The sequence below is a fragment of the Petromyzon marinus genome, chromosome 43 (genome assembly GCF_048934315.1).
Source record: "Petromyzon marinus isolate PM22_M1 ecotype Great Lakes invasive population chromosome 43, UKy_Petmar_22M1.pri1.0, whole genome shotgun sequence".
Taxonomy (NCBI): domain Eukaryota; kingdom Metazoa; phylum Chordata; class Hyperoartia; order Petromyzontiformes; family Petromyzontidae; genus Petromyzon; species Petromyzon marinus.
In genome coordinates, this window is record NC_133709.1 from 3,442,908 (window position 1) to 3,460,882 (window position 17,975).

Genomic DNA, 17,975 nt, shown 5'->3' on the forward strand with positions numbered 1-17,975 from the left:
GTCATTAATCCCCACTCACAAACCCCTCCTCGTGTGCCGTGCCGGTCTTCATAGGCCCTCGCCAACAGCACTTGCCCCTCCAGTCTCTCAAGGCTATACGTGGGATCTTTGTCGCAGGTCTGTGTGGCGACATCTCCAGCTGGCCCTATTCGCCCTTGTGAGAGGTTCAGCAAAGTCCCTAAGGTAATAAAATAATAAATTCAACTCTTTACCCCCAACAACCGCGTAAGTCATGTTAACACATCGCACACGGTTCTCATTTGAGGCTGAGTCGACCCAGGGGAAGCCCAAGACCGGTTCAGATAAATCGTCACTGGGTGTTGGCCGTGAACGGGAATCGAACTCGGGTAGCCGGGTTCATAGCGCAGCGTAGCGCTAACCGCTGCACCACTGCTCCCCCAACACACACGCTGCTTACATAACTCAACGAGACATTTGGGGCCGCTACTGGGGGTCGATTTGTATCGCCGCTGTGAACAGTTGCACGGCAAATTGGGGGCAAAGATCTGCAGTAACAGTCGTTGTTGGCAAACACCTTGCGGGGATGGGTAGGAATGCGAACCCCACCCACACACTCCCGACCGCCCTTGTTTTAGAATTGACATCGTTCACACGACTTTCCAGGCCTTCTAGAACATAAGTTATCATTTAGATCGGTCACTCGGCTTTCCAGTCGCTTTAGAACACAAATGGAATGTAGGTCGGTCATTCAGCTTTCCAGACCTTCCAGAAAATACATTCGAATTAACATCTTCCACTCAGATTTCCAGACATGAACACAATTGGAATTGACGCCGTTCACTCAACTTCCCAGACCTTCTAGAGCATGAATTAGACTCGGTCACTCAGCTTTCCAGACCTTCTAGAACACATCTACGCCTCTATATAAGGAACGAAACAGATGGACTTCTCGACAAATCTGGCTGTCGCCTGATGAAGCTAGTTGTAATTACTCGCGAAACGTCGCACTCAGATTGTAAATGTTGTGGCTTGGCTCTCCAACACACCGGTGTGCTGTACTAGTGACGAATTGGCCACGTTCTGTTTACGTGACAACCCTTACTAGTTGGCTGTGTCGGGTGGTGGTGGGTTTTAACGACACATATATTTACGCGATCTAACCCAAAACCCTCTATTATGGAGAATTTACATCGGTCACTCAGTCATCGCCTCGCTCATCATGTACCTAATTGTGTACGTGTGTGAGTAGAGTATACGCTTCTCGTGTATATGTACATTGGTGTGTTTACAGAGTTTTTGTATGTTGTGTTGGCAAAATACTTCCTCGTGTGCCAGCACTCGACCCAGCAGTCTATTAAGGAATATATGAGGGGAGCTTTGTCTTTGTGACTCTGTGTGTATATTTGCATGTGTGTATGTCCAGCGTACATGGCTGTGTGTATTTGCATGTGTGTGGTTTCTGTGTGTGACGACACATCTGAATGTAAGTGTGTGTGTATTACGATGGACTGTGTGCTTTCAATTGCCTTTGTATATGTGACTGCATATATATTATTGTGCGTCTCTGCATATGTGTGTGACTATGTCTGGATGTGTGTATTTGCATGTGTGTGTATGCTGTTTGTGTGATATCCTACAACAACGAGCGGAGTGCCGGGCAGCTAAAACACAGAAAGTTCGCACAATAGGGGGCACAGGTGATGCATCTGCCAGTCATCTCACTCAGTCAACCCATGGCACCTGGGTCTGTCCCATGACCTCCTGCCAACGAACCTACGACACTTCACGCCATAGCCTCAAAGTGCACCTAGCCTGGCACAAGCCGCCGTGGTGACGTCACCGCCAATTAGTGGCGAATTGCCGTTGTTTTTGTTGATAGCAAAGACCCCACCAGCGGTGGCTCGAAATTTGCAAAGTCGCATCACATACGCGTTGAACCCAATTGCCACGCTCACCCACCACGTGTCTCACATCACTGCCAGAAGCACAATAGTCGATTACAGAAAAGATACGCCTAACAATGTCTCCTTCACATATTCGTCTCTCCACATTTCACGTGTTTTTAAAAAAAAGTATTATTTACACAACCCATCGGCCCCACGGCCTTCAGCGTTGATTTCGCTACAAGCAATTATTCCGGATCGGTTTCGACACGCAGTGTCTCATCAGCAGAGTCAGGCCTTGCTTGGATTTTGAATCAATGCTGGCCAATAACTTGCCAGAAAGTCGATTACAATGCATTTCCAGTGTATCAATGAGCAGCGCTTAATCTCGGCCGGAACAGTCTCGAATACAGTCCCGGAAATTGTATTGGCACTCAACCACATCCATCTCGCCTATATTTTTTATTTTATTTTTTATTATAAACCTGTCTACATGAATATAGAGTACACTACTATAGGGAATGTTATGGATAGGCGTATACGTTTTTGTTTTGACTCTAGTGGTAGTGCCTTCCGTCGATAATACCTAATCCAGGCCGGCCTAGCAGAACTCCGGGAAATGTGGAGTGAGATTTTAAACCCTGCCCTGTTTTTTGCCACGCACGCGTGCACCTGCCTTGGGCAGACGCGACATCAAGCTGCTGTTTATTGTGAGATGTTTGTGTGCCCTTCCAAATACAGAAACATCTCTCATCAGGTACCCACGGTGTCAACGTTTAGTATTCACTCTGCCTCTCTGGCCTATTTATGTGCTATCAAAAAGGGGCATTGCCCGAAACGTCGTCTATTATATTGTTCCCCCTTTTAAGGCCAAACAGTGGTATTGCTTATTCTCAATCTATCGCTGGATGAAGTCCTTCATTCGTTATGCCGGCTCATGGATGCGTTATTTCTGACCACATTTCACCACGCAGGTCAGGACCGGTTCCAATATCACTTGCCACTGATGTGGGCCGTGGTTGTGAGTTTTCCTTCAGCAAGGGAATCAGCTTCACGCACGCGTCTACGGTGCTTAGTATTTGGGATGGGCTTCACAATTACCTCCGGGATTGATTCCAAGACCGCACAACTTCGCTAGGAGAACTCTGCGCGCTCCATACCCACGTGACGATTGAATACACACAAGCAAAGGCCCGAATCCGTCCCGTCCCATCGCAGGTCCGGATTGCGAAACAGACCGGCAGGGTTCACCGAGTCTCAATGGCCCTCACCTGCTCTCATAAAGACTACCGGGTTTTATTACGCCCTTTGTAAATGTGACTCGCACAACAGCAGTTACATTCACGAGTGCTGGGGAGGGAGGGAGAGCGGTGGTGCAACGGTTAGCACACTGCGCTAACAAACCCCTTCACGCGACCTGAAACGGATTCCTGGCCACGGCCAACTAACGTCCGTTGCGAGCGACATAATTTGGCTGATGGGGTACCTGCCTTTAAATTGCTTTCATTTTGCGAAATTCCACATTTCCATGACAGGTAAAAAGGTGCTGCCGACCAATGTGTTTTCTCATACCACAGCTGGTGGTGGCAGGGCTCCCCCCCCCCCCCCAAGACAGCAATTAGTGGATATACAATGGGCTGCACGTGCTTACTATCATTATCATTGTAAAGCGAATAGTGGTCGAACCGGCCCCAGCAGGTGCAATCTCTTATTTCACGAATGGAAAAAAATAATCACGTAAATCCAACTGCGGCAAACCGCGACAAAAACAGTGGAACGCATCGTGAACTCATGTCCACTATGAACATGTGGGTTTGTGTGAGTCTATGGGTCTCTTGTGTGAGTCTCACGTCCATAAGGAGCCAATGGGTATCTATGTGAGTCTATGGGTCTGTGTGAGTCTATACGCCTATTTGAGTCTATGGGTCTCTGTGTGAGTATATGGGTATCTGTGTGATTCTATAGGTTTCTGTCTTTAATGACTAATTAATTCATGAAACAAGGCCGAGTAGAATGTGTCCCAGATTTGAAACCTGCTCCGGCTCGTGGATTCTCATCGCCACCTGCTGGCCAATGTGTCACGGCGCGCCCTTAATGGGGCCCGAACTCATTTTCCGATTCTTGAGCCATTGGTCCTTTTAATGTCTTATCGGTAACCACGCAGAGTGGCAAATGCTGACGATGATATTCTTGAATCATTTCATCTGGTGATCACATATATGTCTGCTAGCACGGTGTCCATAATAGCTTTTTTTGTGTGTGGGAAACATCAAAAGGGTACTGGACTCATTTTGAAAGGGAATATATATTTTTTAATAAACCGATTGTGACATTAAGCATATTCACAACATGCATATACAACGTAAGTGTCGGGAAAGAAATAACAACAGATGTTATGTACGCTAACATATCTATCCCTAACCGCTCATGGCGGAAACAATCTACGGGAGACACGGGTATAGGACTTTAGACGCCAAGTGGTCACGACCAAAAACACCCCCCTTGGCTCATAAGGCTATTCGCGAGTCCTACGCAGGAATGTTTAGCCCAATTCCTATTGGTGAATAATTGACAGAAACCGGAGTGTCCGGACAAAACCAATTAAACAGGTAATTTGAATAGCATCAAGGGCAGGAGGAAATGGCACCATCGTGAGAGATGGAGGCAGCTTCGGGGGGGGGTGGGTGTGAGGCTTCATCCAATAGTGGATTGAGCATGGCTGAGGATGATGATGAACAGCAAGAAAACAAACATGGACATGCAAATACAGACGTCATGCCCCATACTGTTCCCGGAGTCTTTACAAGCGAGTTGTTTTTATTGTTCTGCGCTCGTCCCAGTTATCATCCAACTCTGCTGCTATTAGTCCATGGGCCAGAGCAGACATTGAGACGACCAAAGGTATCAAAACACTTGACTGTAGTCGTATCGATTATTTATTTACAAGGCAAAGACGAGTGGGATCACAACTATATCGATACAAACTCGGATTCTTTTTTAATTTGATCAGGTAAGGCCCGCTGAGCTTACATATCTTTTTCAGAAGCGACCTGGCCACAAATGACAGCTCAACAAAGTGGCTTATCATGTGTAAATGTATTTCAGCCAAATAGTCTGAACGTGTGTTGATTCTAAATGTGGAGGGAAAAATCCCAGAGTACCCGGAGAAAAATCCACGCGACCACGGTGAGAGAGACACGCAAACTCCAAATATACAGCAGCAGGCGTCAGGGTCGGGATTGAACCAATGACCTCCTGTATACCATGCGAGGTAGTTAACATCTCAACCACCGCGGACGATCCCACTCGTTTGACATTATTTTTACGCAATCTACAGTTTATTGTTGTTGGGACGCATATTGGAAGAAATGTGGAGCCAATGACGATATTTGTCAGGAGCGTCGTTGCGATTGGGACATTGACGACGATCAAATCGCACGATATCAGACCCAAGATACTGGGGCATCGTCCGTCTGGCACAATATCGGCATCGTCGAATCGTTGAGTATCGCGACTCGTTTTATTATTTGTTAAACACAAAATGCAAATGATTTCCCGACCAAAAAACAAAAATGTACGCACTGACACTTTACGAAAGTAAAAACAATTAAAATAATAGTTTTCTTAATGAAAAAAAAATGCAGTTGCCCATTAAAATGAGAGCGAGTTGACAAGTCATTAGGCTTCGTGTTGAGTGAACTGCAGCCGAATAATCGACGACAGCGAATGAACACCGATCGCGAAATACAAATAAAGACTGAAGCGAAGTGGATATCGCGGTCATCGCAAGATCACCAAATTTAATATCGCATCGTGCGAAATATGACATCGCATCATTGCCATCAGCATCGTCGCAAGTTGTCACGCCACAGTGAAACGTAACATTTGAGGCTTCGGCAGTGAGCAGTTTCACACCAGCGCGCGCGTGTGTGTGTGTGTGTCAGACGCCGTGCCCCAAGGGAAATTGATCAACAAAGCCAACTCTTTAAGTCACTTCAATGTCTCGTCATCCGCACGACGGGGTTTAGGGGCCATCCATTTAGTGGGTACGCAAAAATCTGTCAAATCTTGAGCCCCCCACCTCCCTCCCTGTAGGCACGCCGACTTTTTACACCCCCCCCCCCCCCCCCACACCGAATCCTATAGAACGGTCGATATTTAATCCACGCAAAAACAATCTAGGATTAATAATATTCACGTGTTTAAGCAAACAGATAGTCCACCGCCGGACTATCTAACTCATTTGAAGGCCAAGGTAGACAAATTAATTATTATCGAGGCTTCACCCCCCCCCCCACCCTGTTCCATATGCGTGCATTGACAGTAGACCCACCCCATACGCAAGCTAAGCATTGGGGTTAACCCCCCCACTCCCCCCTCCATGCGTACTACTAAATGGATGTCCCCTAAACAAACATCATCGCGAGTCGCCCCAAATAACGACCAAAGCTCCTCGGGCACCGCGGATCGCCCGGCTCCTCGTCAGCTTCCATCTCCCGCTCCTCGTGCCGACATCCTCAATGGTCGGGTGTGGCGTGTGTGGTGTGGTGTGTGTGGTGTGTGATGTGTGTGGTGTGTGTGGTGTGGTGTGTGTGTGTGGTGTGTGTGGTGTGGTGTGTGTGGTGTGTGTGTGTGGTGGTGTGTGTAGTATGTGTGGTGTGGTGGGTGTGGTGTGTGTGGTGGTGTGTGTGGTGTGTGTGGTGTAGTATGTGTGGTGTGGTGTGTGTAGTATGTGTGGTGTGGTGTGTGGTGTGTGTGGTGGTCCTCGCGGTGCCGGACGGGCAACTCTGTCGTGGACAGCGCTGTGGGGGGAGTTCCAATTTTGATTGGCTCCTCCCCTCATGGCATGTGTCCACCACAGGGGCTAAACGGGGGCTCTGGACGGGTGCGAGGGGCTGGTAACCCCTCCACCTTCAATTAATTACCACAAAACCACGAATTCAACTGAAATATGTAACAACTAAGCTTGTGCCGGAGGCCCCGGGGGGCCAGGCGTCTATGACGTCTCCTGGCCAAACCCCAATTGGCGGAGCCAGGAGATTGAATACCTACCCTCGGGGCTACTCCAGAAACAACGAAAAGCCACTACGGGTGGCCACGTGGAATGTTCGAACGCTCACTGCAGAGGAGAGGCTGCCACTCCTCTGTCGGGAGCTGGACCGGTACCGCCTGGATCTATGCGGCATTCAGGAGGTCCGGTGGACCGGCTCTGGCTCCTGCCACCATGAGGGGTGGACACCTCTACTCGGGGCAGCAGACTGCCAAACAACAGGGTGTGGGTCTTCTTTTGAACAAAAGAATGAAGGGGGCGTGGGAGCGTGGCGGTGAGGTGTGGGAAGCTGTAAGCCCCAGGCTACTTTGGGCTCGCCTTCCCATCAACCGGAGGCGAGGAATGGTGGTCGTGGTTACTTATGCCCCCACCGAAGATGAACATCCGTGGAGGGATGCAGGCAAAGCCGATGAGTCAGATGCCTTCTATGACCTCCTGTCACAGGTGCTGGCTAAAGTGGCCCCTCGGGATAGAGTCATCATGTTGGGTGACTTCAATGCCCGAGTTGGTCATGATACTGGCACCTGGTCTGGAGTGATTGGAGGGCATGGGCCAGATCAGCTCAATAACAACGGTAGGAGGCTGCTAGATTTTTGTGCAGCCCATGGGCTTGTAATTACCAACACGCTGTTCCGGCATCGGCGCATCCACACAACATCATGGATGCATGCCGGGTCCAAGCAAGAACATCTGCTGGACTACATATTGACGGACCAGCGAATGCGAGCCCATGTCCTTGACACCAGGACCTACCGTGGAGCTGATCTGCCCTCTGACCATCGACTAGTCATCTGTAGGATGCGCCTGCCATTCTTCCACTCCGGTAGTGGGTGTACACCCAGGACCCCATTCCAACCTAAAGTGGCCTGGTCTCAGTTATCTGATGAAAGTTGCAAGCGAGAATTTCATCATCGCTTGCGGCTGGGATTGGCATCGTCCCCGACTCCTCCTGATGTCGAGGGTAAATGGGCGAGGTTTAGGACTGTGACTCATGCAGCTGCAATGGCTGCTTTGGGTACGCGGTCCAGACCTCCCCAGAGACCCTGGATGACAGAGGAGTTGTTCAGGATGGTTGAGAAAAAGCGACAGGCCCACTGTCATCGGCTACAGAATCCCACGTCAGAGAATGAGGAGGCTTACCGCAGCCTTCGCTCGGAGGTTCGGAGAGCCGTGAGGCGCTGCAAGGATGGGTGGTGGTCGCGGGTTGCTGAGGAGATGGAGTCTGCCTCAGTGGCCCGTGATCACAAATCTCTATTTAACTCCATCAAAAAAGTAACCTGCAGCGCCACACCTATTACCATCATTAGGGGAAAAAACGGTGATCCAATTTCCGACCCCCAGGAACAGGTTCGCAGATTTGCTGAGCATTTCTGTGAGGTCCTGGGGGAGGGAAAATCCCTCAGCCAGGAAAACATCGTGGCACAAAGTGAGGATGACCCTGCTGAGGCTGCGGTGCCTCAAATATTGGATGAAGTCACCCCCTGTGAGTGGCTGGCTGAGGTGCCAGCTGCTGATGAAGTATTGAAGGCGATCCGGAGTCTGAGACCAGGAAAGGCAGCGGGCAGAGATGATCTCCCAAGCGAAATGCTGAGGGAGGGTGGCGTTTGTGCACAGACTGCCCTATATGACATCATAACAACAGTCTGGACCACTGGACGGGTTCCGCAGGATTGGAAGGATGCCCTGGTGGTCCCCCTTTTTAAGAAGGGGGACCGCACAGACTGTAACAACTACAGGGGCATCTCACTCCTCAGTGTGCCGGGAAAGGTCCTGGCAAGGATTATTCAGCATCGCCTTGCCAGGCACGCTGAGGAGAGGCTTGCGGAGCCCCAATGCGGTTTCAGGAAAGGGCGGTCCTGCACAGATGCCATATTTTCTGTCCGTCTGCTACAGCAGAGGTGTAGGGAATTCCAACAAGACCTACATCTCTGCTTTATTGACCTGGTCAAGGCCTATGATACCATCAGTAGGCCTGGGCTCTGGGTCGTTCTTCGTGCTTTTGGAGTACCTGACCCTCTGCTCACGATCATTAAGAGAATCATGATGGTGAGCGGGCCCGGGTAAAACTACGTGGCCGGGAGTCAGAGCCATTCCCTGTACACCTTGGGGTGCGACAGGGATGTCCTCTGGCTCCCACATTATTTAACATCTATTTTGACCACGTAGTTCGTGAAGCCTTCAATAGCTGTACCGGGGGAATCTCCATATGGTACAGATATAATGGGAGGCTAATCGATGCCCGGGTGCGGTCAAGGGATGGCTCCCTATTGCTCAACCACGTTATGTATGCTAATGACTTGGTAATAGCTGCTCAGTCAGAGGAGGAGTTGGAGACGCTGCTGCTGAGACTGGAGCGTGCCACTAAGAGGTGGGGCCTTACCATCAGCCCCACCAAAACTAAGCACCTGCCTGGGTATTTTGTACCATCGGACACTCCACCCCCACAACTCCCAATCGGTGATGGGGCAGTTGTGGAGAGAGTGGAGAGTTTCCCATACCTGGGCAGTGTGCTTATGACTGGCTCCAGTTTAACAGCAGAGGTCTCACTCCGAATCAGTCGAGCGGCAATATCTTTTCATCGGTTGCGTAACGCTGTGTGGAAGCTACCTGGTCTGTCGCTCCGCACTAAGCTTCAGGTCTTCTCGGCCACGGTCATTCCCTCCCTTCTCTACGCTTGCGAAACGTGGACCCCCCTAATGGAACATCTTCGCCGGTTAGAAACATTTAGGCTGGCCTGCCTACGATCCATCCTGGGTTTAACCAGACTGGATTGTGTGAGGAGCTCACAAATCCTTGAAAGATCTGGGCAGGGTCCCATCGGTGAGCTCCTCCGGCAGGCAAGGCTGCGATGGCTGGGTCATGTAGCCCGAATGCCCAGCCACCGCATGCCGAAACAGCTTTTGTTTGGCCGGATTGAGGGGGCTAAGCGGGCGCGGCACGGGCTAGAGAAGAGATGGAGTGATGTGGTACAGGAGGACGTGGAGCTGAGTGGACTTGCCGATGACTGGTACCAGCGGTGTCAAGATCGGCCTCTGTGGAGGAGGCTCGTGAAGGATGCTACTGGGCAGTTGGAGGCAGTCGCCCTCCAACAACAACGGAGGGCGGAGGAGCGACGCTCACAACAGCAAGCGGAGCGCCGGGTGGCTAAAGCACAGCAGGTTGGCACAGTAGGGGGCACAGGTGGTGCATCAGCCAGTCATCTCAGTCAGTCGACCCGTGGCACCTGGGTCTGCCCCGTGACCTCCTGCCAGCGGGCGTTCGACACTTCACGTGGCCTCAGGGTGCACATAGCCTGGCACAAGCGTCGTGGTGACGTCACCGCCACTTAGTGGCGAATGGCGGTTGTTGTTGTTGTTGTGGTGTGTGTGGGTGGTGTGTGTGTGGTGTGTGTGGGTGGTGTATTGTGATGTGTGTGGGGTGTGTAGTATGTGTGGTGTGTGGTGTGTGTGTGTAGTATGTGTGGTGTGGTGTATGTGTGGTGTGGTGTGTGTGTGGTGTGTAGTATGTGTGGTATGGTGTGTGTGGTGTGTGTGTAGTATGTGTGGTGTGTAGTATGTGTAGTGTGGTGTGTGTAGTATGTGTGGTGTGGTGGTGTGTGTGGTGTGGTGTGCGGTGCTTGTGGTGTGTATTGTAGTCTGTGTGCGTGTGATGTGTATGGCGTGGCACTGTGGTGTGTGGGGAGCGGTAGCGCGCTGCGCTACGAACCTGGCGACCCGGGGTTCGATTCCCGCTCACGGCCAACACCAGTGACGATTATCTGAACCGGTCCTGGGCCTCCCCTAGGTCGACTCAGCCTCAAGTGAGTACCTGGTGCGCTGCGTAAACAGCGTGACTAGGAAGACAAAGGCGGCCGTGCGTGGTGTTGGCTACCCACCCCCTCGTGTGCCGTGCCGGCCTTCATAGGATCTGTGTCCAGCGTGGAAGAGGAGGCCAAGTACGCCCCTAAAGAACTCCCTCGTGGATACCAAAGAAACCGTTGCCTCGGGTTTCTTTGGTTTCTGTTTTCGGCTTCTTGGGTTTCTGCGCCTCAGTTTCTTGGGCTTCTATTTTTCATTTCTTGGGTTTCTGAGCCTCAGTTTCTTGGGTTCCAGATTTATTTATTTTAGTTTCTTGGGTTTCTGAGCCTCAGTTTCTTGGGTTTAAGATTATTATTTTAGTTTCTTGGGTTTCCGAGTCCTAGTTTCTTGTGTTTCAATTTTTTTTTTAGTTTCGTGGCTTTCTGAGCCTCAGTTTCTTGGGTTTCTGGGCCTGTTTCTTGGGTTTCAGGGGAAATGTTTCTTGGGTTTCTAAGCCTCGATTTCTTGGGTTTCATATTTGTTTTGTTTCTTGGGGTTCTGAGCCTCAGTTTCTTAGGTTTCAATTTTTTCTTTCGTTTCTTGGGTTTCTGAGCTTCAGTTTCTTGGGTTTCAGATTTTCTTGGTTTCTTGGGTTTCTGAGCCTCGGTTTCTTGGGTTTACCTTAAGGGGGTTGTTTCCCCCTCACCCCCCCCCCCCCAAGTCGAGTTCCCGCTGACCTGAGGCCCTCTGGGACAGGATGCGGTGTGCAAATGTGGACAATGGCACACGAGGTGTAATTAGCTGCGAGATGCAGAGACGAAGACACAGTGGGATGAGAGGGGAGACGACAGATGCATGTACGTGCGTTGAACTTCGTTCGCACCGTACGTAGCCAACCGCGTTAATCGGAGGTGCGGGGGAAGGACAACAAACTTAACGCAAGAAGCAGTTCTAAAGTAAATGAGTTTGTCAATCTGGGTGACGATTCGAAAGTGGATAGCTCCAATGGCTTACTAATATCTGAAGGAAGAGCGTTCCAGACGGCCGTGGAAGCGCATCCGAAGATAAGCGACGAAAGAGATTAATTTGTTGTTTTTGTTTTGCGTTAATTGGCTCCTTATCTGTATTAGATCATTCGAGTTGACCATTCGCTTTACCCCCCCCCTCCCCCACCGTGTAACCTGAATCTTGAGCCACTTGGGGCAACAAGGACTGATCCTTGGGGATCCTTGTGGCTCACGAACGCGAGAGGCGACTCAGCTGCAGGAATCTGGACGGAGCCAAGGTGCCTCTCAGCGTGACCAGATGCAGTCGGAGTGCCGCCCGGGACTCCCACTCTCTGCAACAACAAAAAACACAAAAAAACCGTGGAGATGAACAAAAGCCACATGGGAGACACAGAGAGACAGAGAGGGAGACACAGAGAGAGAAACAGAGAGGGAGACAGAGAGAGAGAGAGACAGAGAGACAGAGGGAGACAGAGAGAGAGACAGAGAGAGAGAGACAGAGAGAGAGAGAGAGACAGAGGGAGACAGAGAGAGAGAGACAGAGGGAGACAGAGAGACAGAGAGAGAGACAGAGAGGGAGACACAGAGAGAGAGACAGAGAGAGAGACAGAGAGGGAGACACAGAGAGACAGAGAGGGAGACACAGGGAGAGACAGAGGGAGACACAGAGAGAGAGAGACAGAGGGAGACACAGAGAGACAGAGAGGGAGACACAGAGAAACAGAGAGGGAGACACAGAGAGAGACACAGAGAGGGAGACACAGAAAGAGACAGAGAGAGACAGAGAGAGAGACAGAGAGAGACAGAGGGAGACACACAGAGAGAGACAGAGAGGGAGACACAGAGAGAGAGAGGGAGACTCTTATTCTTAGCTCTTTCGGTAAAGTCACGTTGAAGGGAAACAATAAAATAATAAAATATATATAAAACAATAAAAATTCTCACGACGTTTCGACCATAACACAAACGGTCGTCATCAGGTGTGTCGGTTTGTTTGAGAGTCGTAGGCGGTGCACCACGAGCGAGTCAATCGACTTCTGAATGTAAAAGCCCCCCCCCCGCCCCCGCCCCCCCTAGCTACACCGCCCACGGCCGATAATCCCAAGACATTTGTCTCTCTACCCCATCGGGGGATAGAGTGTGGGGGGGGGGGGTTATGGGGGATAGGGTGGGGGGTTTGGGGAGATAGGGTGGGGGCGGATAGGGTGAGGGGGTTGAGGGGATAGGGTGGGGGGGTTGGGGGGAACAGGGTGGGGGGTTGGAGGGATAGGATTGGGGGGGATAGGTTGGGGGGGGGGTTGGGGGGATAGGCTGTGGGGGGGGGGGTCGGAACCTGTGGTCGCGCTGCGGGGGCCACGGGTGCGTGAAGGGAGAGGCGAGGGGAGGCCACCGAGTCCAGGTCACGGGGTCATGACCCCGCGTGAACCTGGATGGCGAGCGGAGCGGTGTCGCAGGCAGTGCCCAGGTGGAGACCTGCAAGAGGTCGCCACCACCACCAAGATCATCAAGATCAGCAGCACCACCACCATTCTCATCACCACCACCACCACCACAAACGCCTCCTCCGTCGTCAACAACACCATCATCATCATCATTCCCACACCTACGAGTGTCAACAATTTGCACCATCACCACAATCATCTTTATCATGACCACCACCACGACGATCATCTGCAACGCCACCAACCCCACCCCCCCTCCACCACTCCCGTACCGTGGTGGGTGCCCGCCCCCGGCTTGCGGCGTTCATCTGGAGGAGGGGGGACACGCAGGAGGGGTGAGCGCCCCTCGGTGGGGCTCTGAGCGCCGTGGGACATAGCGGCGGTAGTGGCGTCCGGGCCAGGCTCTGCTTCTGCACGACGGACAGCTCCTGGCGCAGGTCTGAGACGCACGGGGGGAAGGGGGGTGGGGGGGCAGTGTGAGCGGGGACCGGTGCCTTGAGACGGACGGGGGTCATGGGACACTCAGGGTTGAGGGTTAGAGGTTCAGGGAGGGTTCAAGGATCAGGTTTCAAGCATTCCAGTAACAATACTGGATCCCCGTGTTCTGGATACATGGTGAGTACTGGACCCCCCCCCGTGTGTGGGTCCACGGTGAGCACCGGACACCCCCCCCTAGCCCCCCCTAGCCCCCCCTGCCCCCCATGAGTGTCTCGACGTCGGAGCGCACCGCGCGCCTCCTCCCGTAGGCGCTGCGTCTCCACGCGCAGGAGGTCGCGCTCCTCCAGCTCGACCTCGAGCAGCGCCTTCCCCTCGAGCGTCGCGTTCAGCTGCCGCTCGACTTCCTCCAGGGACGACAGCGCCACCCTGCGGCAACAGCAGCAACAACAACGACTCCAGCGGCGACGAAGACGGAGGAAGAAAAATAATGCACACGCATGGATTCTTTCGCGATATCCAAACATATGCGTATGTATGTTGAACTTCGTTCGCACCGTACGTGGCCAACCGTGCTAATCGGAGGTGCGGGGAATATGTAACAAACTTAACACACAAAAGTCTTCTTAAAAAATTATATCTTAGAACAAGGGATGTTATAGAGTACAGAATGTATGTTGAACTTCTTTCGCACCGTACGTAGCCAACCGTGCGAATCGGAGGTGCGGGGGAAGTACAACAAACTTAACGCATTAAGCAGTTTTTAAAACAGGTCCCTGCAGGGTGGGCTGGTAGGACAAGTCTCTGCGCTGTCTATTGCTGATTTTACACCCAACAGCACGAGATTTCACTTCGTTAAAGTATTGAAAGGGGACGGACGGACGGACACATTAATCTATTGCAGGCTGGTACACTCAGTTTACAACTTCGTTCCTACCAGTATAAATTATATCTTAGAACTAGGGACAATGTTTAACACATTTTACAGTAATACCCCGGTTTATGTTGGGGATGCGTTCCTGAAAGGTGCGACGACGAATATCGAAACGACGTAATAAGTCGAGGCGATGTACAGGGTAGGGAGGCTGCGGTGGAGGAGAAGGCAGAGAGGCGACGGGTAAATGATGATGCTGTCAGCGGCGTAAGTGTGGGGTTGAGACGACGCAAATAGAGTTCGTGGTAATGAATAAAGTGACGACGTATTTGTGAAACGACGTCAAACGAGGAGGGGGGGGGCAGGCTATGCGAATCGGGGTATGACTGTATTTATACTTTGTGGGTGACAGGTAGTTAGGGATATATGTAGGTACAGTATGGGTGGATTCCTAATATACCGTATGTACTGAAAGTGGGTATCAAATGTGGGGAGTGGGGAGTACGTTGGTTAGCGGACTGCGCTGCGAATCCAAAGGTTGCTTCCCGCTCGCGGATAAAAAAAAATCAGTGGCGAATATTTGAACCGGTCCTGGGGCCTCGGGTCGACCGAGCCTCAAATGAGTGCCTGGTGCGATGTGTAAACATCGCTAATCGGGGGATCGGGGAGGGGGGGAGACAAAGGCGGCCTCCCGGGCGTGGTGCTGGGCCACCCACCCCCGCCTCGCGTGTCATTCCCTGACCAGCACTTGCCCCAACACTCCGCGAAGGGCTGTACGCATGGAACCTTTGCCTGTGCGCGCGCACGCACCTGAGCGCGCGCTCCAGGTCGTCGTTGCGCTGCTCCAGGAGGCGCACGAGGCCCCTCTCGGCCTCCCGCGTCTCGCCCGCCTCCCTCAGCGCGCTCTCCACGTGGGTCACGCGCGCACTCCACTCGGCGCGCTCCCGGGACGCGCGCGCCTTATTGCGAAACCGGAGATCAGAGCGGCGGGGGTCGGGAGGAGCGGGGATCGGGGAGCGGGGGAGGGTTGGGGGGGGGGTAACAAGGGTTGGGGGGGGGAGCGGTCATCGTTAATAATAATAATACTTTCATAATTCATGCTAGTTAATGAGTGAAATAATGGTTCGTCCAGTGACGAAGCCAGTAAATGAATGGGAGAGTGAATGAGCGGGTGAAGGCGTGAGTGATCTTTGATATAAGCCAACAGTGAATGAATGAGCGAATAAAACAGTAATAAGCAAGCGCGTGAATGGATGAGCCACTGACTAAGCGAGCACGTGCGCGCTTGAATGAGCGAGTGACGAGGTGGATGAGGTACGGGTGGCGGATGACCCCTCGGTGTCGTCCCCAACCCCCCATCGTTGCCCTACCCGCGTGTCCCGCAGGTCGCGCTCCAGGCTCCGCGCCCTCTCCTCGGTGCGTCCGAGCTCCCGCTCGAGCTCCCGCTCCAGCGCGTGCGACGCCGCGCGGAACTCCCTCTCGATCTCGCGCTCCGTCTCACGCTCCAGCTCCGTCTCGCGTTCCGTCTCCCGCTCGCGCTCCGTCTCGCGCTCCGTCTCACGCTCCGTCTCACGCTCCAGCTCCGTCTCGCGCTCCGTCTCGCGCTGCGCCTCCGTCTCGCGCTCCGTCCTACGCTTCTGCTCCGTCTCACGCTTTAGCTCCGTCTCGCGTTCCAGCTCCGTCTCGCGTTCCAGCTCCGTCTCACGCTCCAGCTCCGTCTCACGCTCCAGCTCCGTCTCGCGCGGCGGATCCGTCTCGCGCTGCGGCTCCGTCTCGCGCTGCGGCTCCGTCTCGCGCTCCTGCTCCGCCTCGTGCTGCAGCTCCGTCTCGCGCTGCAGCTCCGTCTCGCGCTGCAGCTCCATCTCACGTTCCGTCTCGCGCTCCGTCTCACGTTCCAACGCCGTCTCCCACTCCAGCTCCGTCTCCCACTCCAGCTCCGTCTCCCACTCCAGCTCCGCCTCGCGCTCCAACTTTCCATCGCGATCCAGCTCCGTCTCGAGCATGAGCTCCGTCGTCTCGTCTCTCCGCAACTCCCGCTCCGAGTGCGACCGCCCTATCCGATCCAGCACCACCACCGGCTCCGAGCGCAACGCTGCCGACATTTCACGCTCCGTCTCCACGCGCTGTCCCCTCCACGGCACGTGGATCGCCTCCCCGTCTCCCTCCCTCTCGACGCCGTTCGCCACTTCCTGCGGCGTTCCCCCCCAAGGACGCGGCTCCTGCGTCTGTTCGGGCTGCAGATATAAACTACACACCCGGAGTGTAACTCGGGGTGTAGTAACGCGGGGTACACCGACCCGGACTCTATATCTTAACGCAAGCTGTGGTAACTCAAGGTACACTGATCTAGGTTATAACTCAAGTTGCAGTAACTCAAGGTACACTGCCCTTGGCTGTAACTCAAGTTGTAGTAACTCAAGGTACACTGCCCTGGGCTATAACTCAGGTTATAGTAACTCAGGGTACACTGCACTGGGCTATAACCCAGGCTCGAGTAACTCGGGGGTCAACTGACCGGGACTAAAACTCTGGATATTGTAACTCGGTGTAACACCGAACCGGGCTATTACAATGCCGATATAATGGAGTGGTGGCGCAGTGGTTACCGCACTGCACGATCAATGAGAATCCCCCAGAGTTAAATTCCCACACCTGCGCCTACCCCTTCCTCCCCCCTTCACTTAATCCACACGGACTTTCATCCAGCAGTGGACGGATACTGAACTGTACATACCAACTAAGGCGACACCAAACCGGGCTACGGCGATTCACAGACAGCCGAGGGAATGCGCGGCACAACTCAACGCTAATGTGTAAATTATATTTTTTTTTTAACGAAAGAGTCGCTCCCACTGCTGATGTCACGCGCGTCCTCGCCCGCGGGCGTTTTAATGCTCCGCACTATATATATCATTGGGCAAACAGGTTTGTTAAAAATCATCGTCGGCGTGACTCGTGTCTCATCGATACGTGTTACCACCACCACCACCACCGACCTAACTACTACCTCTTCTACCTGTGTTATGACGGAGCCGGTCACGATCCACAGCGTGAATCGTTTATAGCTAAACCCACGTCTTGATCTCAGCCGGAGCTATCCAATAAAAAGGGGGAGGGGGGGGTGGTGTTGCGGAAGGTGAGATGATTCCATGAGAGAGTAAACCTTGCAGACACCCCCACGACAGCAAGTGTTCTTCACATATCTTCAGAGGGGGGGCCCCCACTTTCGCCGATAAGACATCACCAGTGTGCGGAGGGGCGCCACACGTTTCTAACCATGGGGGGGGGGGCTTGACAGCAGCACGATGACGAGGATGATGATGGGGTGTTTTCACATTTGTGTATTGTCGGAGGCCGCACGTCAGGCGGCCGAAATAAAGCCGACCGGGGCCTTGCATTGAAGAACACGGCACCAGAGTCAGCATCGGCCGCCTCGGTCGAGCCACTGCTTGATGAAAGGCCCACGAGGAGTATTGTTATTATAAATGGCAGGATCCTGCGAAGAAGCTGCGGCGATAAACGCAAACCGATGTAAGAGGGCGAATAA

At 52.8% G+C, this 17,975-nt stretch overlaps 1 protein-coding gene across 1 annotated transcript; it reads right to left on the reverse strand.

Annotated features, from left to right (window-relative positions):
* Positions 1-10,185: 10,185 nt before the first annotated feature.
* On the reverse strand, positions 10,186-17,900 carry LOC116951509 (uncharacterized). Its single transcript, XM_032970191.2, has 6 exons — positions 15,799-17,900; positions 15,239-15,387; positions 13,847-13,983; positions 13,392-13,558; positions 13,011-13,150; positions 10,186-12,009 (listed from the first exon to the last, which is right to left on the reverse strand). The coding sequence occupies exons 1-6, from the start codon at positions 16,528-16,530 to the stop codon at positions 11,907-11,909; spliced, it is 1,428 nt and encodes a 475-aa protein (XP_032826082.2). The 5' UTR covers positions 16,531-17,900; the 3' UTR covers positions 10,186-11,906.
* Positions 17,901-17,975: the final 75 nt, after the last annotated feature.

What these genes read in the sequence shown, in the direction of transcription:
- LOC116951509 (XM_032970191.2), bottom strand. Translation starts at nt 16,530, where the DNA reads ATGTCGGCAGCGTTGCGCTCGGAGCCGGTGGTGGTGCTGGATCGGATA. An exon ending in CCTACGGGAGGAGGCGCGCG is followed by an intron (nt 13,559 to 13,846) that starts GTGCGCTCCGAC and finishes CGTGCGTCTCAG; the next exon opens with ACCTGCGCCAGGAGCTGTCC. An exon ending in GGGGGCGGGCACCCACCACG is followed by an intron (nt 13,151 to 13,391) that starts GTACGGGAGTGG and finishes GACCTCTTGCAG; the next exon opens with GTCTCCACCTGGGCACTGCC.